We start from the raw sequence: 24316 nt of genomic DNA, 5'->3' as shown, positions 1-24316 counted from the left end.
TTACTCAGATTCTGAGAACTTCAAAACTAGAATAATTGTGGCCATTTCTTTGCAAGAGTAGCAAGACAGCCTAACTTTCAATCATATAATGGAGTGGCTAGTATGTGAAATTTCTTATTGTCCAAGTTTTTTTGGATAATACTGATCTAAAGAGCTAAAATGACCATAAATAAAAGTTTCTTTAGGTCATGAAATCTTAGCCAAAACAGTGAAAAACGTGAGGGCTCTGTGTATTAAAACTGATGAATAAATGCAATCATACAGTATCATTGCATTCAAATGGTTACTTGGAAGATAAGGCAACTGGTGCTTAAATTCTTGAATATTGCTGAGTTCTAAAACTGTCAATACTGGAAATCATCAAAGGTATTTTAAGAATAAGAATATATTTTAAGAATATAGCTAACATATAGCTATATTTTACATGGTAAATTCACAGTTCCTTTATGTACAACATATGAACTCACTCCTGTCTACGACTTTCATTGACTATTTTAACATTTCCATTTTTTAAATTTTATATCATATTATCATGAATTTCAAGCTTGACTCCCTTAATTTCTTTTTTTTTTTGTTTCACTCTAAACCTTATGATATCATCAATATTGAATGGTATTATGATCACTCTTTCAAAAAATTCCTCTTAAGACTCCTGCCATTATTCAAAGCTCCCTTTTACACACTTGGACTATGGAAAAAAAAAATACAGGAAAATATGGCACAGGCAATAGAAGTCCTAAACACTTCTAACAGAGTTTATTCCTCATTGTTGAAAATGCCAGTGTTCAGCAACTTAAATGCCTCCTAAGTACTTCTCAATGCAAAGCCTTACAATTATATTTTGTCCTTAGTGTCTTAGTACAGGACAGTAATTCTGTCACCTGTGTTCCTCTATTGCCTCCTATTCCAGCTATCTACAGACTCCTTACACATAAAGTTAGATGTCAAGTTTACTCCTCCCCCTCCTTTTATTCCCTGGTTCCCCATAGTAAACAATTAACCTTTAGTATCCAGTTACTTCGTGACAGGACAGCAAAAGTCAGGGTAAGTCAAGCCTTAAACACTTGCATAAAACAAACAGGGCAGATAAACAAGAAATGGTATTTTAGATCAGCTGATAAGAGAGCAGAAAGAACAAAAATAGCCTCAGTACCCTTGTGTTAACCCATGCAAGACAATAAAGTCCCACTAACAAAAGCATGCATTTACATTACAGCTAGGAAAAAAAGAGAAAAAAAAAACCCAAAAAACCAATTTTATAGCTGGACCATCATAAATTGGGTCAGCTTAGCATATTTCAGTACCCGGTGTGTGAAATGGCTGCTATACTAACCTTGGCTGGTCAGAATACCCCAGCTAGCTTTCCGTTTTGCAGGACACTCCCCTACGCTTTCTAGGCGTCTTTTGGGGAGATTGTGGCTCCTCTGAACAGCAGTGTTTGTTGCCATGATCTGTTTCTCCAGGAAAGCCTGTCTGTCATTGGTGCAGGTACTCTGCTCTGACGAACATCCACAAATGATCTCTATTACCTATTTTCCTCCTCTCGCTTTTCCACAAAGGATCTTGCTGTACTTACTGTAGAATGGCTACAACACTGAAATCCATTCAGTAACATTTACTAGCTTGGACTAGTGACTACAGAGTGGGGGAAGGGAAGGACTGCTCCAGCATTTTCTATTTTTAAAACAGAGAAAGAATCAGCTTAGCTACAGCATGAGTCTTAACTATTTACATGATTTAAATGGAAAGGTGCTAATTTTTTAATCATTTAACACAAAAAAGAAACAGATTCTTAAAGCATAAGTATTCAAATGTTTTGCTGCTTGAATACCAAGCAGCCTAAAACCAAAATTATTTTATCAGAATAGAAATTCATTTAATAATAGTAACAACAAGTATTACTGCATCAGGTTTTACTCATATCTAATGTGCAGTAAAGAGTGATTTCAGAATTCAAGAGAATCCATGAAACTATGAAACACTCCTGGTTTTCTATGGTTTGTTGTTTTTTTTTTTTTTAATAGGGGGCAAAATATCCTACAAATGTCAACAGAAACTAAGTCCTGAATAAAAGCATGTTTTGACAAAAAAAATATTATTTTGAAAGTCAGATCCCATTATGAAAGTAAGGTTGTAGTCTTGTCAGAAGAAGCACAGATCAATTTTTTTTTTAAATAGTAACCAATCAAAGAGTGCTAGAATTTTGTGTTCATTACTATGTATCAGGCTGATGCTATATAACAGAAATCTGCAGAGACAAGCAATCCATGATAAAATTGCATCATAGTAAAAGACAGAGATTTTTCTGTAATAATAACATGCTAAAACGTCGCCTTTACCTCCCTGGCATTTCCTTGTAGTATTTCCTCATTATGCTCTTCTACAGATTGTACCTGTACTCTACATATATTCTTCTCTACATGCATTCATATACAGATTCTACAGGTACATAAACTAGCCACTTGTAAATTTTTAACAAGCAAATCAACATTACTGAGTTTCACTAATACTACTCTTTTCAGGTACCTGACAAAACTTAGTCCCTAAAATTCTGAAATAATGCTTAGATATTTAATGAAATTTTCTATATTCCTCGATTTTCTTTAGGAGAAAAACAAAGGCAACATTATAGGTAGATAGGGTGAGGAGAAGAAGAAGAAGCAGCTGCAAATTTCACCTTGAAATTATAACACATAAGAGCTGTTTTACTTGGAATAGTGCTACACCCTTTACAGAACAGAAGCAGGTGGGCTACTGCTCTTCTCACAAGACAGTACAAAAGAGCACTCTCACAGACATTAGGCTGCTTTCAGATAACTGCTTTCCTCAGTTTTTATCTAGCTGAACAAATCAGACTATCTCCCAGACTGAAATAAACACTCCAACATATTCAATCTCTGCATGTAAATCTGAAACAGAGCTTTCACAAAAGGGCTCATTATAAATGGGACATTTATAATCATTAAAGTGATTGTAAATATATCACTTTAATACTAAAATTATGCTTTCTTCCAAGTAAATAGATATTGGAAGATGAATTAACAGGAGAGCATAGTAGGGATGTGTACACATGTGCCTGTGCAGGAAGATACCAGCATTATTCTCCTGACAGTTTTTATACTTGCCATGGCTCTTAGGCTCATCTCAGTTTTAAATTTCCATTTGGAATGGAATTCCAGGACTCTCAGGAGAAAGTGCTGAGGATCAGGATCAAGCAAAGCGTCTGGAACTGCAGAGCAGGAATTGACAGTGGTCTGGCAAGAAAAAATCTACTTTTTTTTTGTAGGAGTTTTGTGGGTGAGGTTGTCAGCTGAGAATGAATCTGCATCTCTCTACAGGAGTGGTACAAACCTGGAAGAACTTCATCCAAAAGCTTCCCACATTGATTCCAGCCTCTGTTCTCTCTTATTTCTCTATGAGGTGTCACTGGCAGGAGCAAGGAAACCGGCAGGTACACAGAGAGCTGCCATGGATTCAAAGAGGCAGAGCCCCACAGGAGCCAGCATCATCTGCTCTCTTGTGCAGACACCTGCACAGGAAGCAAGGAGCTACCCATGCACCCCCAAAACCCTCCACCTCCAAAGCATGGCTTACAGGAAAAATAACTCTGTTATACAGTGATATTCCATAGATGCTTGCCACTCATTGAGTTACTTTGAATACTCTAGAGTGCCTTAAAGAAGGCAAAGCTTATCCAGTTCAGGACCCTAGAAGGAACTTTTCACTAAATTCTGCTAGGCCCAACCATTCGACCTCCAGGCAAAAAACATTTAAAAGTCTTATTAAAACAGTTTGCAAATACAAGATTAAAAAAAAAAAAAAGGCAGCTAAACCAGCATCAAAAATAATCTGAAATTATATTAAACATATACTTGAGATGAGGGAATGAACATGGTTAAAACCATGGAGCAAGGTTCAGGACTGTGCTATTTCACTTCCACCTCTGGCATGGAATTGCTATATGATCTTTCTCACATCAAACATCTATGCCCTGGACTACATTAGCTACAAAATAAAAATTAGTATCCTTCAACTTCATTAGGTAATAAAACTATTAACATTCAAAACCACAAAACCACTTAGGCTTAGTCCTGAGATTATGTTCTTCAGATTTTTCTCTATAGAACACATTCAAACACTTCCAAAATCTGCCAGAAAACCTTTAACAGAAGTCTAAGTAGATGTCCAAGCATGTAAAAAATACAGTTGACCATAATTTTTCCTGACTTGGCAAACAAGCAATTAGGGACAGCATTTAGATTCCAGTTATTCATGGAAGCAATGCAGTTACCTTCAAAAAGGTAGCCAGGGGAAGGGGCAGATGCTACAGTCTGAGAGTAAGGAAACCAGAGGACTTTACTGATGGGTTTGGAATTCTGGGCTAAATTAGTATTCAAGCTTTAAATAAAGCACTATGTTAAATTTAATTAATAATTAGTTCTGTTCAAATTTATAACCCAGAGGAAGAAGTGTGAAGGAAACTCTCAAAATCTTTTGATTCCAGATTTTTGTAAAAGGAAATATGAGTAAAGTTTCAACATTTCCATGTCAGCACATAATTCTGAGTTTAAAGGGGCAACAGTTCTTAACAGGTGGGAATGAAAATAGAAGTAAATTTTTGTTCCTCCCTTTCAGCAGGGAACTTATTCTATTTTCAAGATTATTTTTAAGGCAACAGAGATGCAATTTTGGTAACACACAAAAAATGTGTTAAGAAAACCAACAATACCCAAAACCCCTTTGACATTTCAACACATGATGCAGTCCAATGCAGTACAGTCCAAGCTCCTATAACAATAATTTATCTTAGGAAAAATTGCACAAAATTGCACCATTTTCAAATGTCACAGATCAGTGTTTTGTGCACAACCATCTCAAAACAGCAAACTGATGACCCACCTTGCTTCCCAAACTGTCCTATACTTCCAGGTTACTCTGTTTTCATGACCAGGATTATTATGGGGTCACAGTGACTGCATGGAACGTGCCACACTAAATTCTGGAACAGGACTAGAAACTGATTCTTCCTGCTCATGTGATCCACACCCTGCAACCATGAAGCTGAAAGGACAGACAGGCTCCCTGTGGCTCAGTGCCAGTACCCCAGCAGTGACCTGCTATTTGACATTGCCAAAAACAAACCAGAAGAAATATTCAGCATTCCTCCCTTTAGGAAATGCCAAGATGAAGCAAATTTTAGGAAGGACTGAGGAACTGTGGTTTCTGACAAAAACAGCATCCTACAAGGCCACAGTGGTGGCCACTGTTATATTCTACAGTGCCAGCTCATTAAAATACAGGGATAAAGCTCTAGGAGCAGAACAGGGGAAGGCCTGGAAGAACTTTTGATTTGTTTGTTAAATAGATTATTGCATCAAGCCATACTTCATGGCAAGTATGATGGTGATATAAGTCATTAGCAGGCAACCAGAAGCTTAGGCATTATCCAGGTCACCAACCAGTCCCCTTGACAAATACCAGCAGATAGGTAGATAACTAGTTACTTAAGCATAAAATGACATTTCTTTACACCATCATAAGCACTAAAAATTTCTGTTACATACTCTTAATACAATCTCATCATTGTCTCTTAGCTGGAAATCCAAATCAGTAGTAGTAGTAATAGTAGTAGTAGTAGCAGTAGAAGCAGAAGAAGAAGAAGCAGAAGAAGCAGAAGAAGAGGAAGAGGAGGAAGCAGAAGAAGCAGAAGAAGAAGAAGAAGAAGAAGAAGAGGAAGCAGAAGAAGAAGCAGAAGAAGAAGAAGAGGAAGCAGAAGAAGAAGCAGAAGAAGAAGAAGAAGAGGAAGCAGAAGAAGAAGCAGAAGAAGAAGAAGAAGAAGAAGAAGAAGAAGAAGATGATGATGATGATGATGATGATGATGATGATGATGATGATGATAGCAACAGCATGGCTCGCTGGGTAGTAATTTCCCTACCTCTTCTCCTGAGATTTCTACTGTTGTTACACCTTATGTTCTTGGATGCTGGGAATCATAACTGAAGGTTGAAAAAATATTTAAACTTCTGACATGACAAAGGCTTTGTCTCACGCCTCCCAGAAGTCAGATACAGAAAAATTACACATTTATTACATTTCTTGGCTTGTTTGCAATGTGTACCTGTCAGACTCTTCAAGCAGTAACATAGAATACTTGCTAATATGTAAACTAAACTAAATCACAGAAGTCATGGGGCAGAACCTAAGCAAATCAGTTACCAAGCAGGCCTGAGGTTCAGATATTGACAGAAAGGCAGACACAGGCATGAAACCAGTAGTCAGCAAAGGAGTGGTAAAGGACACCCCAGAGAGAATCTTGAAATTACAGTGAAAGGACAGCCACAAAGAGAGAGAAAGCCTATCTACTGCCAGAAAGACTCCAGACATGGCAGAGAGTAACATCCACTAGTGCAACAGATGCAGCATGCCGCAAAGGATTTATGGCCAGCCAGCCAGCATTGCTGCAGTCATGAGCAGAGCTCAGTACTTAGGCATGCTATGCAATTCCCCCCAAGCCATCATCCCCCAACTGGCAGAAGTTCACTCGCTGTTTGCCTGCATTGAGAATGTTTGAGAACATCCCCTACAAGAGAGGAATGTGAATAGCAAAACCCTGGCCATAAAAATCCAGCGGCTGAAGGAAGGAACATCACCTTCAGGGAGCTATGCTATTTTGGTCTTCTCCTGTTGCCTTATGACCCACCAATGCAAGAAAGACCAGTACAAATGATACAACTGAGCTTGCCCCAAGCCAATACTGCCATTTTCTGTATACTTTCCTCTAACACCAGTTCTTCTTAAAGCCTTGCAGACAGACTGCTTCAGGATTGGCTTTCAGTCTTACTGCAATGCACCTTTAAAACCCCAGGTTTTAAGATACACCAGAGTTCACAATGTTCATTTTGTCCTTATATTATTTCATAAGCTTACTATTCATTTCACACAGAAAAATACAGAAATGAATTGATGAAGGGCATTTCCATGTGAGTTTAGAGTGTACACTCCAAGCAAGCAAATGGGACCTAGGTTGGTAACAAGGTCCATATTCAGAAAAAAAATACATTTCAAGGAGGCACACCTGAATGAAACCAACCAAAAAATGCACCTGGTGGACCTCAAGGAGGTCCTGACATACACAGAAGAGTAAAAAACCCCACAAACAAATCCACATAACAGGCTATGTCAGTTTCTTTTAGAGAGGAAAGCATGCAAAGAGGCTCCAGCATACATATTCACTAGATGTTTCTGTGGACTCAGAAATTTTCTTTAAGATGAGGGATGTAAAAAATGAAAAATTTGAATTAAAAATAACATGCTTGCCAACAGATGTTCTTGCTTTTTGTTGCTGCAAATAAGTCAGGGCTCTGGCCATGCCAATTTAGTTGCATTATATAATGCTGAGCAAAACCTCTTTAAGGTAGAATATGTTCTTCAGAAAGAATGTTGTGGTATTTGTCTAATATGTGGTGTAATTTTCTTCCTTTAAAGAAAGTGCCTTTCTGGCTTCATTTTGAAGTCTGACTCTTCTTTGGCAGTCATTTGTCATACTAGGGATACCTATTTGGCATACAAGAGAAAGTGATGAGCCCCATCAAAAAAGTTCCCCCTTCTAAACTTTCAAAAAAGAATATTCACACTATCTTAAGCATTTTTACACCATTAGCTTATGTGCTGCAAATGAAAAACAAGTGCTAAATGTGGTGCCTTACACCAAGTGGTATGGTGAATAGGTATGCCATACAGTATTCCTATCATTGCTAAATGAATCTCCATTGTATCCAGGAAGCTAAGAGAGGTCTTGTATGGCTTTTATTAATAGAACTGTGATCTCTGTGGAATGCAAGTTGAGAAAATGCCTCATGCCTATCTTCCCTACCTAACAACTGTTGCTGAGTGGCATTATCAATTGCAACTTGTTAGGATAAAATAAATATGAAAACTTTGCTCTGATCATTCACTACAAGCCTTCCAAGCAGTAGATCTCTGACAGTGAAACACGGCATTATTGCCTATTTACGAGCTGTATCTTAAGGACTGGTTATTTGGGACTACCCAAGTAGTTCTCAGTGTACAAGAAAAAAAGGAAACAGAAAACTTCATAGTGTTTACCAGTCTCTGGCAGAAGACAGAGACTCCAGTAGACTGAAATACCATAATCCTGTCAATGGCTTAATTTTGCCTAACTAGTGTACTTAGCTTTCCTACCATGCCTGACCAAGGCAGATACAGCAAAAATGCAGCTTAGAATTTGCTACGGTCATTCAAGAGTGGACTTTCTTAAGATTAGAAGAAACCAGAGCATATTCACCTCTCCTGTTCTACAAAACCAGTATGTATTTTAAGAAGCATACTATAAACACAACTGTTTTCAATTAACTTTAACTTACACACTTATGGATAAAGTGAAATTTCATACAAATTTTCGTGAAGAGAGGTGACATCATTAAAAAATATTTTAGACAAATCATTTTACATTCTTAAAACTACTTAGCTTGTCTATCAGACCTCAGGTATCTGTATATGTACATGACTAGCTGTTTGTTGTTTATGCTACATTAACCTCTGCAAATTTATTTTTTTCATAAGGTTCCTCTCTATCACTTTCTGCTTGTAGCTAATTTTGACAATTACTTACTGTCGGGTTTACTTTTGATATGATAGACACCTTATGCCTTATAAAAAAGTTTATGAGTGGGAACTATGCCTCCTTCTATAAAGTTATCTATAGTAACAAAGTATAGGCTCTTTCATACAAACCAACATCTTACCAGTATTTGTAGAGTTTATATCTTACAGACCTAAAACACCTGATAATTGATTAATTCTTTAGATTTGATCCACAACCTTTGAAATCACCCCATACCATAGCACTACTACCTCATCGTAAAGCAACTAAACTGTAAAACTCATCTGAAGCTCCAAGCCAGTGCTCCTATACACAGAGCACTTCCATAATATGACTAGTTAGTTGGTATAGTAGGAAGAGTCTAAAAGCCGCTTTTGATCCTCCAGTCTTCATCCAGCAACAGCTGTATAAAAGGCTGAGTTATTAACTCTTCACAGATCTGGAAATACCATGAGAGAAGAAATGTTACTCTGCAGATCACTGTCATTACACATAGTTTGCTGAGGAGCTAAATATACCCAAAGTTAATTTTCAAGTTAGTGAATTCTTGTGTATCAATTTGTAGGGCACAGAATTTTAAAATGGAGCAAACATATACTTGCTACGTCTTTACCCATTAAGAAAGAAATTAATAAAATGTTGACTTTTGCAAAGTTTCAAATGCAATGAATATGTAAATGTTCACTTCAACACAACAAATAATGAAACACTAGGTACCACAACATATTTCCAACACAGTTCTAGTCCCTGACTGGACAGGACTTGGCTCCAAACAACTAATCAGTCCTTTTCAAATCAATGGGGCAAGTGTATATGAGTAAGTGTTTACAAAATTAGTGCCAAAGTTAAAAATAACCCAGCAAATGGCACCTTTATAATAGAATGGATCCCTTTCTCATTTAATTTTTTTATGGTACTAATACCACTGACTTCACTGAAAAAAAAAAATTCAACTCAGCTTATTAGGACACAGGTCTTCACTTTAAGCAGATGTAAAAGACTGCAAAGTTCTGTCCTCCATTTGGTGCTATTTAGGCTTTTAATATTGTGAATGATAGAATAATGTATTTATTTTTATGCAGGCAGTAGATGACATTGAACTGTAGATGCTACAGCTGCTCAGAGGGAAGCAATTCAAAAGAGACAAGTAAAACAGAGAAATTGTCTGATACCAAGACAGCATGAAGGCCAGTGCAAAGTACTATACTTAGAGAGGAAAAAGCAAATGCACAATACAGTGACTTTGTTTTAACATGTGGTTTACAGGCTACAGACTCTATCCATAATACTTTACTGCTGAGGGGGCAGCATCATTCCAGGAGGTCTTACATGGGGTGCCCTATACATGGCACATGACATAAGTGTTCCACTTGCATACAACTAATAGTTCCCCCAGTTACACTCAGAAAGTCTCAGCTGGAGCCCTCTGTTTAACACGGGAAATTAGACATCAGTAAAGATGTCTGTAATCTATATATGAACTGGCACAAGTCCAAGGGAGAGCAACTGCAGTAACTCCAGGTGCTAGAAAATAAGACTTACGAGGATAGACTAAGTTAAATACTTTTTACTTTATTATAGAAAATAAAAAAACAGCAGAAGTAGGAAAATGCATGATAATAGTCCTTAAATTTATTATTTCTGATACACAGAGAGAAACAATCATTTTTCATGTATTTATTTTGCAGAAATAAAGATTTAGGTCAGCCTTGGGGGAAGTGGGAAGGAGTTTAGTGATGAGAACAGAAAACCTGCGATTGGTTGCATAAGGATGCTGCAGAAATCACTATTACTAAGCATTTAAAAACCAGGTTAGCCAAACATTCACCAGATAACTTATGTATATTTGATCCTAGAGCATTCAGTTTACCTCTGAAGGTACCTTTGAGCTATACACAAGAAAAGTTTTACTCAGACATTATTTCCATAAACAGATGAATGTGCTTTATAATTAGTAGAGCTTTTACATGCACATTTTTGGTCTTAGCTGATGCTGAACACTGATCTAGTTCCTGTATTTCAATGTCACATAAACAGTATAATAATTTCTAATTAATGATTGTGACATTATCCAGCCATTTATATACACTTGAGATCCAAAGGATAAATGGAGTGTAAATTGCTGACTATTGAAACTGAAAATATTCCTGAAATGTTAAGGAATAAAAAGTATGACCCGTTTCACCACTAACATTTAGCAACAAGACCACACAAAGCAGATGACACAGGCAAAGCTGTCTCCTTGTATTAAATAAAGAAAAAGTGACAAAATAAAGCAAGTCAGCCTTGAAATGCATGATCCCTGGGCCTCAATTCCTGAACTGACCTCCATACCTTCAGTTTGACAAAAGGAGTTCCAACAAAAACTACCTCTCTGTACCTGAAGACTTATTTTAACTCAAGGGCTCAATTTAGAAAGTATGAAATAATGCCTGTGCCTAATAGCACACTATTTCAAAAGGTTCTTTTTTCTTCAAAATTATAGCAATCTGTCCTAGCCAAGCCATTATAACAGCAGTAAGTAATCTTTTGTTATTAAAAGCAAACCTAAAATACCATTCCTAACAGAATTTTAAGAGTATGTAATCAGGTTAAAACTAGAAAATAAAAGAAACATTTCCTCTAATTTGAATTACTTATTGAAACATTATAAACTTCAATTAGCTAATGATAGATGCTAAGCTAATTATCTATCTTGGTGGTTCTTTATGCTGTGTTTTTTCTGCCAAAGTTTCTCTGCTACTTGAGAAAAAACACAGAATGGATCATTAATTAGGAAGATACTCAGTATTTAATTATACAATGTAATGTTTCAAGCAGTTTCATGCTTCATGTTCCTTATTGTACATCTTTTAGATATCACTTTTAACAGGATATTTTGTTACATGTATTACAAGAACTCTACTGAGGCATCCCTGTGTTTCACCAACATCAAAAAAATCAAATCCCACAACACATTGTGAGTACAGACACTAGCATGCCTCTTTCCACAGACATAGAACTAAAGTATAGAAAAGATAAGATAAAATAATGATTCTGAGGACAATTATTTGTATCCCAAAGAGCAACGATTGCTGCTGTTAGTCACAACAAGTGGATGAACAGTAGATTCTGTAACACTAGCTGAACGTGTGCTTACAACTGTTACAAATCCAAAACCAATGACTACGAGCTGGACAGCGAAAAATGAAGGCACACTGATGTTGAACTGTAAAAAGTACAACTTAAGCACTAAATAGTTGCATTAACCATTTTCTTTTAATAAAACAAGCAGAAAACTAGAAAATCTACCATATGTTTGATCCTTTAAATCAATAAAAACCTCAGCTACCTGACCAAAACAGTAACCTGCAAGAGTGATAGATTTTTATCTTTTGCTTTGGCCAGCTACTAGAATGCTTAATAATACATTTCTTTAGGTATGAGATGAGACTTTTGACAAATGACGGAATTACAGATTCCCGGGTTCAGCAACAGGTAACACCATAGACGGTATTTTACTCTCCAGCCTGATGCATGTTATTCCTTTCCCTCCAGTTCCTCCCAAGTCTCTTTCCTTCTGTGCCCAGCTAGTGTGTCAGTCTCCCCATAAAGAGCTGCCTTAGAGCTAGTGAGCAGCTTCTGGCAAAAAATTCTTGACTTCAAGTAAGGCCTTCCCCATTCTCTGCAAATACTCCTGTCTATGCTCTTCTTATCCTACTGTAGTGAATATATACACACATACCCACAGCCTCCCACACATATATGTCTGCACATAAACTCACACACAAAAACACACATGCATAGTAGTTCAAGTGGTGTCATTAACAGGCTCAGATGTAAAAACCCTGGTTTTCAGAGCTTGTGCAGAAAACACATGATACAAATCCATCTAAAGTAAATCTTCTGCAAAGTAAGCTAATTCTTGCTTTAGGATTTAAGCCTTTCTTTCTGGATTGTAAATTTTAACATCTCTACACACAATGTCTATCTTTAGTCCCAAGATTGAAGACTAAAAAATCTTTTGAGTTTGAAACTGTTTCTGTCTCATTTCTATAGTTTCTCTGTTTACATTTAACTTGGGCTATGTCTTCACATTTGTGGTACCTAGGGATGAGTGGTAAAGGCAGTAACGGTCAAGACAAGTCTTCCTGTTCCATTGTCTAATTCAGCTTGATGCCATCCCAGAATACAAGGAACAACAATAAAAACAAGTGAGCTAGCAAGGATCCCAAGCTGAGCAATATCAGGGCTCAGTCATGTACCAACATGCCACAATTTAGAAGAAAGAGTGTTCTGTAATACAAAATGAGAATTAAATGAAAATGGTACCTCACTACAGATGAGCTTGGGGCAACATTTCTACTAAAGTTCTGCTTGTGTGAACAGAAAAAGAAATTTTCACAAGAGCTTTCCATCCAGTAAAATTTTAAGGGTTTCCACAGGGCCAAAATTTGGCCCTGACAAAGTGTTACTAAGGTTCCTGCTATATGCTAAGACATATCTTATTCAAGGTACATGAGGACTATATCTTCTCAAAACCATTATTACATGAAAATTTTACGTTAATCAAGACATAATTTTCAGAAATATTTGGACTAGTTTCACTAGAGTGGTGCAAAATAATCATACACCAAATGTGGAAAATTTCAACTATGCACGGTAATCTGGGGAACATTAGGATCAATTGGGAAAATAGTCCCAGATTGCAAAGTATTCGGCAACCTTATTTATACACAGCCTCTCTAAATATAGGCCTCTCTCCTAACAGAAAACTGGCTGTGATATTTCAGTTTTATTCTGAACTTAATATTAATAAAAAAAAAAAAAGCCCCCAAAAAAGTTCCCATAATCTAACAACACTCCTACAGATAATTTTTGTTATAAAAAACACAGCAGCAAGTACAGAAAAAAATCTCACTTACATATATCATTTGGAAAACTGACTATAAATGAGGCTAGCAGATAGGTAATTACCTGAAAAACAAAATCCCCAAACAGTAGTGATAACAGAGTATACAAATATACCTTGTCCTTGAGGAACTCCATAAAATTCAGCAGCTATCCTTGCTGCTTCCTTACGGTTTCCTTTCACAATGTAGAAATGACTAAGTATCGCAAGGCTGATCTTCACAAAAAGTTTAAAACAAAAAAGTGAAAGTATAGTAAAGTAGACATTGGATAACTGCTGTGCGAACGGGCGACTTTCTTCTATGACAGTCATTGCTGCAGCAAAATCTCTGTCAGTGTTTGGGTCAGGCTCTCAAATGTGTTGATAAGATCATATGGCTCCAGCCATGCACTCCTGGGAACAACTGGTCCCGAGGAAAGAAAATATCAGCTGGTCATGATGCCTGCTACTCAAAATATGACGATTATTTATACTGTACATAGTACCGAGTTCACTACTGCTCTTGCTAGCCCAGTGATATTCATGTGGGACAGCCGGTTCCAAGATCCTGGATTGTACTTGTTCCATTTCAAAGGTCTGTTGCATTCCAAATTCTGCATTTCTAATTCATTTATTTACATGTTTAAAATATAATTTCAAAAGTATTAATATAAAACCCTGAAATTCACATACTAAACCACATAACTCAGATAATGGTTTTGCTAAAATATGTTCTCCTGCTGCTTAAGTACAATTGCTCTTTTCTCATATTTCATTTTATGTCAGATTAATATTCGTTCCTTAAAAAACGAGAATCATATCAGTAAATAATTAAAGTGCACATTAATAAATAAACAGAGATTTAATATATACCAGCTTTGACAGTCTCTCATTATGAAAAGTACTTAGTATACAAAGACTTAGCAGTACACAAAAGAAGAGTATTCAGAGCCGGCGATATGAATCAAACATTTGGATATTTTTTATGCATAAGACCTGGAGGACCTACAATTAAATTAATTCAAATGCAATGGTAAAATTTCAACATAGAAAATTTTTAAGAGTTATGATATGTATTTCATTGTGCTGCATCATATTATTTTTAACATATGACATGGAAGGCTTTATTTGTTGGCCAGTTTTAGAGAGGGGAATCTAAATTCCTTCAATTTTTAAGAATTAATTTGCTTTTAGACCATAAAGCTATTACTCACAGTCATCAGCAGTCACTCACAAGTTGTTCCATTAGTGTGAGTAATTGCTCAGTATATTGCTGAGTTGCAACATGATACAAAGTGAGGAGCTGCATGACAGAACCAGATTTCTAAGTGAACTATAATCCTAAAATAAAGAATCATGGCAGCAGAAGAAAGGGTCCTGCTCTAAACTTTTATACTTCCTTCTCAATTAAAAAACAGTGTCTTGAATTATAACTTAAAATGCTCTACCCAAAGTAATCCTAAACCTTTCTATTGTACCCTGGGGTCTCTTGTTTGGTGATTAGGAAAAAAACCAAAAACATTTTAGAATGTTGGCAACTGTCCATCAGGATAAAAGGGTATGATCCAAATGTCACTGAATCCACAGATCACCCTGACTTCAATGAAAAGAATAACAGATATTAAACATTATAATACAAAACTATTTCTGAAAGGAAAGTGGTAACAATAAGGCACCTCTTATGATCTGACTCTCAGAGTAGTTTATTGGAGTAAGAAGTTATAATGTTTTCTGGAAACTAAATTCTAACAAGTCTACATAAATGAAGAAAAGACAATGATAAATGGAAATTTTCTTGGAAATAAATATCAAGACTTTTAACAGACAGGAAGTGAATTGTGTTTATCTTGAGAGAAACAGGCATTAGGTATTTTTCTTTGAAAAAATTTAATCCACTTAAAAGTCAACCATAACTAGAAAAGGCAATTAAAAACTAGTTTACACTGTAAACTATATAAGTTGGTTAAAAAAAAAAAAAAGCAATTTTTTACTAAATTTCATTTATAGACATTTTCTCATCCAGCCAGAATAGGAACTGCTTTCCTCATACCATTCTTAGAAGCGGGAATGAGTACTTAAAATGCCAGATGAAAATCCCTTTTTATATTTGGCACATTGTTATCTGACACTGAATTGAGGTGTCATGTTTTCCACAAGTATAAAAGGCATTATGTTCTGAGCTACCACTGCCAGGTTCTGTTTCAGTCATTAATAAAAATGGTAACACACATTTTCCTTAGTAACACACCCAGTATTGGATCTTCTTCCATATTTGTACTAGTATTACTAAGCTTAACGTGATCATTCCACAGAATTCCCCAGCCATCTTATGGACCTGTTTCATGAATTTACCATGCAGAACAAGGAAAAGCCATAATTATGTTACAGAAAGCTTTTTCTTCCTTACAGTGTTTTACCTGACCCTTTTTTCATATTGTGCCATCTAGTACCTGCTTTCTCATCTGGACTTCTCCCTCATCTTGTTAACAAACAAAATAATCATTCTTTGTAGAGGCAAAACTCCAAATAGCAATTACCATAAATAATGGCAGGAGTTAAAAGTGCTCAGAATTCATCTTCTCCTTACAATACTGTTTCTGCTGCTTCTTATAACTGCAGTAGATAAATCACAAAATAAATTTCCACATTGAAAGATAGTTTTCTTCAAGTTAAGATTTTCTGTTTAGGTTCAAAAAAACTAAATTAAAAACTACAATAATAAGGCTAATATGCATTTAGTATCTTGTAAGCAATGTTTCAAATAACCTGACGGATTTGTAAAGCTGCTTTTAGGAACAAGATGAAAACTGAACAGGAAGGTTACTCCTGTATCAAAACATGCCTTGTGTCCTTTCAAAAGTTTCCCTTACCAGTAATAAACTACATAAGGATGAAACACTACATGAAATCATGAGTTTTGAGAATTCCAGCTCACACATACTCATCAGAAGCTGGCAAAATTAGTCTTATAATATTTCCTCTTTTTTTAGAGCTCTGTAACTCTTATGTGCCAGCTTAGCTTGAAACTCTCCCAACTGCATAGAACCAAGTCTACCCTAATCTAAGAGTTCTAAAGTGCTACAGAAATTACAATTACAGCTTGTTGGCAAAGCCATTCTATGAGGCACCCAGTCATGAAAACTGAGCAACCGCTTAGAAGTTAACGCCCACACGGCATTTTGGGAGAACCAACAATGTGAATGCTGAGATCTGAACACAGAATAGCTGAGAGGAAGCCCATGCAGACTGGGAAGTCCAGAAACAGAAAGCCACAGCTGTTGTAATGGAAATCAGAAAACAGAAGCATAGGTAAAAAAATGACGGATCTGGCAGTCAACACGATGACATGAAGGACTAAAAAAGTGGGACAGAAGTGTCCCACGTTTTCTATTGCATGGCAATGTGAAGTAACTGAAGTCAGATCTTGCAGCACTTCAGAATAATGAGAGCTTCCAAATGGAAATGCATCATATGTAACAAATGTACAACACTATAATGATAGCAAAACACTTGAAAAGAGCAGTGGCTTAATCTGGATATTTGCATTTCCCATGTAGTTTTGACTTTTGGGGAAGAAATTTCTTGGCCTCATTTCCTCACTAGTAAAATGGGGAGTATTCTGAAGATAACTTCATTGCTGTTAAAAAAAAAACCACTCAGATATCCTGGTGAAAAGAATTACTAACTAGATACTTAATAATTTTTATTTTAATACAAAATCCATATTACAAACCTAAATAAAATGAAATCTTGACTGTTCATTCACTTAATGTCAACAGAAGAGATGGGCTGTAAAACTATTTTAACATCTAGAGTTTTATCATGGCACACAAGAAAATGGCAACAACCTACATTGCAGATTAACAACATTTGTATTTTTATTTTGTTTAAGAAGATAGTAATATTGTGACAGACAAGGATACCCTCACCTTGACAAAGTAGCACAAAAACAAGAACAATGTAATGATTCCTCTGATATGCTTCCCCACTTCTGGCAATTAACTATTTTAATTTTAAAACCACTTAAGAAACTTCAAATGCTGGAATTTATGGTCTTAGAGTTCCCTTTTAATGTAGCTTGGTCAGCTATCATTTCTCAAGAACATAATCTGTATAATCAAGAAAGCAATACTGCTGTTTATAATGACTATAAAGTGGTTAATTTCAAACTCCAGAGCTCAGACAAAGCCTGGCCTTTAATGCTTTGCTGTGTAGCAGCCAAGTGCAGAAAGAAAGTATTTAGCAGTGGCAACTGTTTGTGCTAATTCAAACTGTCCAAAATCTAGTGTACAATTTACTCTCAACCAAAGTAATTTTTAGAAAAACAAAACAAAACATAAAAAACAAAAAAAAAAAGGAAAAAAAACCAAAAAAACCAGACCAAAAAAAACCAAACCCACAAAAATTATGCTCTATCATCTATGATTAATTGCACAACCACATTCATAAACTACTTTATTCTGGCAATTTTTCATCTATGCTTTAGATGACTGGTGTGTTTAATTTTCAGTAAGATACACAGGAAAATTAACACAACTGATAGAATATTTAGTCTTTGAAGGCATTTTTTTAACACCAAAGATTATAAAACCCTTAGAAATAGGATTTCTTTGTAGCACATCCTATGTTGTTACCTTTGGAAAACATACTTCCTTCTAATTATATTTTTTTTAAAGTAATATATTTAAACTAAATGATAGAAGATGTAAGAGAGTCATTATATTCACAGCACAAATTCTATTACAGTTAGTCTTAACAGTTTTCTTCTGTATTTTGGAGATGCATATAAAACTCTGGAAGTCAAAATGTTTATTTTAAAAATTAGATAAAGATGAAATACTGTACAAGGAATTATTTGTATGACACTTCACCTGCGTGTCTTCCTCTACATGTAAGAGACATAAAGATACACAAGAAGCTGATAGTCATCCTGCTTCTGAAACTTCTGTCCAATAACAGGTATAACAGATTTTAAGATAACAGGCAGAGGAACAGGAACTCTTGGGTGCTTTGAAGAATTGATTATTTTATACATTATAGGCAACCACCCAGGAGAAATTTGTAAAGTAATGCCATTGAAACAAAGATTTTAAAAGAAAATACCAGTAAGAAATCAAGTTTTAGTACTGAGTTTCTGATGTAAGCATAAAATGCTTCATGAAGGACTCAAAGGAAGAGAAGCATAAGCTACTGAAAAGGAAATGTCTAAATCAGCATGAAAAATTCCCTGCTTAGTGACCAGCTGACTTGTATTTTAATGAGTGCATGAGATGCTAATCCTCAAAATTTTCCTACTTATCTAAAGCTACTGAATGTTATGTTATTTCCTCCTTAATTTATGTTCAGGATTTTTTTCTACTATTTTACATTCAAAGCATTTGAACTGAAGAAATCTAGACTCAAAGGAACTATTTTAAAATTTATTTCCTCATTATTCAAAATGTTACCTTGTCATCGGATTGAAGAAAAAAAAGGCATACATACCATAAAACAATCTTCAAAAAGTCTTAAATGTTCTTCTCATTAATATCATTCTTAAGTTAAGGATATTATGCATTTATGCTTAGGCACAGAAAATAAACCCAAACAAGTCATATTTACCTTTGAGTTACCAGAAATTCAGAAGCTGGAGTGACTGGAAACATCAAGCAGCTGCTGTGTCCTTTTCTAAACAGGAACTCAAGCCCATTAGCACAATCCAAATACTACTCTTCATGAAATATGAAGATAAGAGGCATCTGAAGTACAAACTGTGTGCTACTGTTTTGGGGGAATTAAAAGACAAAAAATGAGAGAACACAAACTTTTTAATCCAGAAAAGAGGAAGCTTGGTTTAGATCTGAACTGCTTTTTCACTGCATCCCATTGCTATCCTTAAGAATGCTACAGAATTACTTGAGCATCACAACAAAGCCATACTATCAGCACAAAACCCTGAGAGTTGTGTTACCAATTACAACAGATACAACACTGTAAACCAAAGAAATGAAAGGCTCGTATCTGCTTTTTACAGATTTCTTCCTGAATGCCATGTCTACCCAGGATCTACACAAACCATACAACATGAAGTCACAACTCATAACCAAACTTATGTTTCATTCCTATTTCTGCAGTTCTCATAATCCCTGCTAATAGCCTGATAACCCAACCAAAGACTTGAACCAAAAGTCTGTTACAAAATGCAATGCAATGACATCTTCAGTGGCACAACAGGGAAAAATGAGTGTCTTAAAACACTTCTCCTCATAGTTGAGCTCTGGGTTTTGATGCCCATTCTACTTAACAGTTGCATATTTAGGCACCATTTGCCTTCTCTAATAATGAAGCACAACAGTTCCTTTAAAAGAGCTTTAATGCACAAAAATTTATAAAGGCTTTGTTACATATATACTTTCTCTGTACATATTGGTGTAGCACATTATTTCCATCAGCTCTTGAACTGCTCTAGAAAGTTCAAATTTATGCCCTTGGGTGGTATGGTGGTACTTTTTTCATCCAGTGTACTAAAATCGTTAGTCAGACACAGTTTAGGCTCTATACAAATTAAATTATTTGAGTACATGAATGATGCAACCTTTCATTTCTAACATCATGAAAAGATTATTTATTCTACTAACTCTTAATGAGTTCAAAATTGTTTCAGTGAGGTGTTTTGCCTTTTCTAGTAGTTGAAAATACTACTCCTATCTTAGAAAATAGTTCTAGCATACAGACTTGTATGTCTGGATTTCCAGAGAATGGAATTACTGGTCAGGGATTAAATATCAATCAGTATCTCTGCACATAACAGACATTCTCCATATAACACGTATTTAAAAGCATAAAAAAATAATTCAGATACTTAAGTGATTATGAAATTCTAGTTTTCTAACTTTCTCAGTTCTTGAAAAAATAACACAGTAATGTTAAATCTGTACCCCCTTGTTATGCAGCACTGGATAGCCACTTCTCGTGATGGGGATAGATTCTCCTTCAGCTACAAGTCTGGTATCGGCCAATTCTGCTGTCACATTATCACATGAACATGCTTGCTCTGCTTAACCAGTCCATCTAATCACTGACAGCAATGTTCTACCCAGAAGGGAAGTAGCTATGACCAACAAGCGTACAAGCAAATTCAATCTGAGTCTTGCTAGAAACATAGTAAGTTTATTTACAGTATTTGTTGCAGTCCTCTTTGGATACCTAACATAACTCAACTATTAAGAGTTTTACAGAAGATTCCAAAATAAGTCATGTGTGTACTTAGAGGCATTACTAAATCCAGAAACATGTCAGACCGCAGGCACACACAGCCTGCTGACAGATGAACTCTAGCAAATCTTGCCCCCCAGAAATTTAAAAAGTTACCACCTCCAGCTGCCCATTCCATTCCTCAGCTGAAGGTTCCTGCCCCTCTCTCTCCCTTGCTGCAAATCAACAGGAAGGAATGTGTATTGGTACATTCCTCAGTTCAAAATCTGGCAATTTCAACTGTTGATAAATTAAAACCAACCTGTTGGACTTTACACTGAAAAAAAAAAACACTCACACCCATCCCCTATAACCCATTCTGCAACAAGGCAAATGACCCCCTGGAAAAAGTCGTAGCAAACTATGAGGGGAGAGCAATGTCGAAATGCACATACTCGCTGCCTCTTTGCAAGGATACTTAGGCAGAATTTTTGAAGGCCTTATGTACTGATATGGGTGTATCAGTGAATCTTGGGAAGAATCTTCTAATTTCACACCTCTTTCCCTTTGTATAGTTCTTTTCTTGGGTCCAAGTGATTTCTTTCATTGCTAACCATGTCTACAGAACTCTGTGGCAACTAACTCAACCTCTTCCTTAGGATTGTGGTACCACAGAACCAATGCTTTTGGTATTTCAACTAGCTTGACAAGCTACCTTTGCTCTTTCTCTAGTAGGCAGTGCAACCACCTTATTAATCTAAATTCATGTAACTAAACCTGGTATTTTTGCAGTTTTTAATAGTTAATTTTTTCTTCAACTAACAGTAAAAATGTCACAGGTTCTTATTAAATAGATGCCTCTAAATAAAAACAATACTTGAGCTGTGAATCATTTCTCATCAATTTGAATTCATTTAAGAATTGTTAATTTTATTCTACATTACAAGCTGTCTTTAAATTTTTCTTTAGCTGTTTAACGTTTTTCTTCAAAAAAAAAATTTTTGTTTCTCAAAACAGTGAAATCATCCATTTACTTTTATTCCCCCTTTCTTTTAAACTTTGTCAGGTTTTCTTCTTGACTGAGCAGAAGTGGTTAAGTGGTTTCATTTTTCTTCTTTCTGTGTAAAGCATATTTTGGTGCCTAAGAATATTGTTAATAAAAGAAAATTACACAGTCAATAGTAGGGATGAGAGTTAAAAGTTTATTCTGTAAGCTTACGTCATTATATGCTGACTCCCATGGCTAGTGCTCATAACAGAAAGGCTTTTTCCATCCACTAAAATTGGTATCAGCTAAATGATATCACCATGACAGCGCTAGTAAAATATCTTTTTCTTCAAGCTAAGGCACGACAAGGGTCTGCTTGGTGCTTTTACGAAAGACATAAAAATACCTTGTGATGAAGACTTGCAACTGGCTGAGTGAATGAGGTTAAAACCCGGCTGAGGTGGAGCAGTAGCACTCAGGATTCTAGCCCAGAATGGAAAACACAATGAAGTGAGAAAGGTTAAGCTAAATCAGAAATGTTTGAATGAATTTACCTAACCTGGCTTTATAGGCCATGAAATGGGCAAAACCTCACAGGAGCCAAAAATTAACTATGTTAGGCGCCAAAACATACTGACTTTGGAGCCAAGAATATTTGGTTCTCTCTGTGATGCAGCTTTTATTTTGCCACATATTATGCCACTAAATGAGACAATGTTGTAAAATACCAACTTCATTCTGAAATCAGAAATTAAAAATTCCCTGAGATTTTCTTGCTGAAGGATTCACAATAATACTAAAAAGACAAGTGAAAATTTCTTCTTGCTTATCTTCTTATTCTGCATACCGTGTAGATCCAAAGTTTAAAAAATGGAGGCGAGGAGAACATTAGAATTAAATGCAGTCCAAAAAACCTCTTCTCTTAGATACAGCCTTTCCACACCAGCTGTAAAAATGAGCCATCCAGAAGAGGTGTTAACTGAAAGGGGGCTGTTGCAAGAGACAGCTGATCATGGCCACATTTATTTTAATCTTTATCTTCCTACCCAGAGCTGCCTAAGTGGCTGTGTGCTGCTACGGTCTCTTAAAGAATTAACATTTCAACAATTAATAAAGGACAAATACAAGAAAGTATTTAGACATTCATGGTTAAAAAAATCAGGAAGTACATACATGTCCCTAGATAAAAAAAAAGGTCCTCATCTATCTAGGTGCCAAAGATGCCACAGGCACCTAAACTTTCACCTGTAAAATTAGTCAGAAACTTAAGCCCCAAGAAGGCTAAAGGTGCTGGGCTGAAGATAACACCTCCCTTTCACTTGAAATTCACAACATACACCTCAAAGCTTCCATCTGTGTGTTCCACGTTAGAACCAATATGACTTCAGTGGGAAAACAAAGAACTCATAACAATCTCTGTTGATGGTCAGTGTCAACACTTGCTATTTTGTTTACAGATGATGAAAGGAATCACTCCGTAACTTGAACATCAGAGTAGAAACACGTCAACCAAAGAAAGCAAGCTACTCTCTCTCAAAAGACTACCAATCATCAGCTGCTGACAAGGATCAATCCTGTTGAAGTGCCAGCACTATAAAAAAAAGAACACACAAAAATAGATCAAAGAATGCACAAAATCTCATTTTCAAAGTCAGATAATTTTAGGGTGAGGACTGGAGAAGAATGGCAAATTCTGCATTTCAGACCTGCTGCCAATCCTATCTCTACATTTTTTTCAATGAGTTTGTAATGAAAAATATGACATTTCCTGAAGTAATAGCCAGCCTGAACACTGACATTCCTTGTGCTCTGCTGGTCTGGGCTTAAGGATGCTGCTTGGGTGTAATGAATACCATTCCACTGCATCTTGGAAATGGTCTCCCAAACTTTTCTGCTTCCCCAAGCTCCTTTAAAATTGTTTCCATAATTATAGTATTTGCTCAATTCCCAGTAACACAACTTATTTAGGTGTCAGTGAATTTCAACATTAATATTATGTCACCATTCTTCATGAAATATCAGATTTTATATCTTTCAAAGAACAATCTAGAACTTACGAGCAAACAGCTACTGTGAATAATTATCTCCCTTTCTTCTAACACAACTGCCTTATTTCAAGGTATTTTAGTATTTTGATTTTGCAAGATTTCAGTCATTAAAAAGCTATAGGTTTCTTTATTTGAAAACAGTAACAGATCAGTCCTTGAACAAATTATACCATCTGTCTTCCCCTGTTTACTGTGCTTTTAAGTGACATTCACTTAAGGTTTCTACTAAAATAAATCCAAACCTCCACAAGCAATAGCCATATTGATACATGAATTTGGTGAAGCCTTTTGATTTTGGTCTCTCACTGGTACCTAACTACTGTTTTGAAAATTTCACTACTTTATTACTGTAACTTCTGCCCAAGAGCCACATTTTTTATTAAACAGCTGTTTAGTATGAAAAACTCTAAATAGCAACTACAACTAAAAGCAAGAACAAAGGCAACTAAGCCTATTTTTTTTGTAGATATCAGAAAAAATGGTGTTCACATTTGTACTATCCTTTTGAAAGCAGCAGACATAATTTCTGAAATGATTTGGTTCCCCAGCTTACAGTAAAAGTTTCATGAATGCTTCTAAGTCTTCAACTATTTTGGGGAAAAGTACCCACTTTT

General features: G+C 35.8%; 1 protein-coding gene across 6 annotated transcripts in view; it reads right to left on the bottom strand.

Moving 5' to 3' along the window:
* ASB5 (ankyrin repeat and SOCS box containing 5) overlaps positions 1–24316 on the bottom strand; it is a 41248-nt gene that overhangs the window by 14500 nt on the left and 2432 nt on the right. The window contains exons 1-2 of one of the 6 annotated variants that reach the window (XM_068187030.1): positions 1577–1675; positions 1334–1498 (exon numbers count right to left, since the gene is read on the bottom strand). The exons of 1 other annotated variant lie outside the window; for it this stretch is intronic. In XM_068187030.1, the coding sequence (XP_068043131.1) occupies positions 1334–1448 (115 nt within the window). In that variant the 5' untranslated portion in view covers positions 1449–1498; positions 1577–1675. Of the gene's footprint in view, positions 1–1333; positions 1697–4807; positions 4936–13630; positions 13891–24316 lie in introns of those variants that run through there. 4 more of the 6 variants (XM_068187028.1, XM_068187031.1, XM_068187029.1 and 1 more) reach the window with 4 other exon arrangements.

This window comes from Anomalospiza imberbis, chromosome 4 (genome assembly GCF_031753505.1).
Source record: "Anomalospiza imberbis isolate Cuckoo-Finch-1a 21T00152 chromosome 4, ASM3175350v1, whole genome shotgun sequence".
Taxonomy (NCBI): domain Eukaryota; kingdom Metazoa; phylum Chordata; class Aves; order Passeriformes; family Viduidae; genus Anomalospiza; species Anomalospiza imberbis.
The sequence above is the reverse complement of the archived record's forward strand: the minus strand, read 5'-3'. Positions and strand labels throughout refer to the sequence as shown.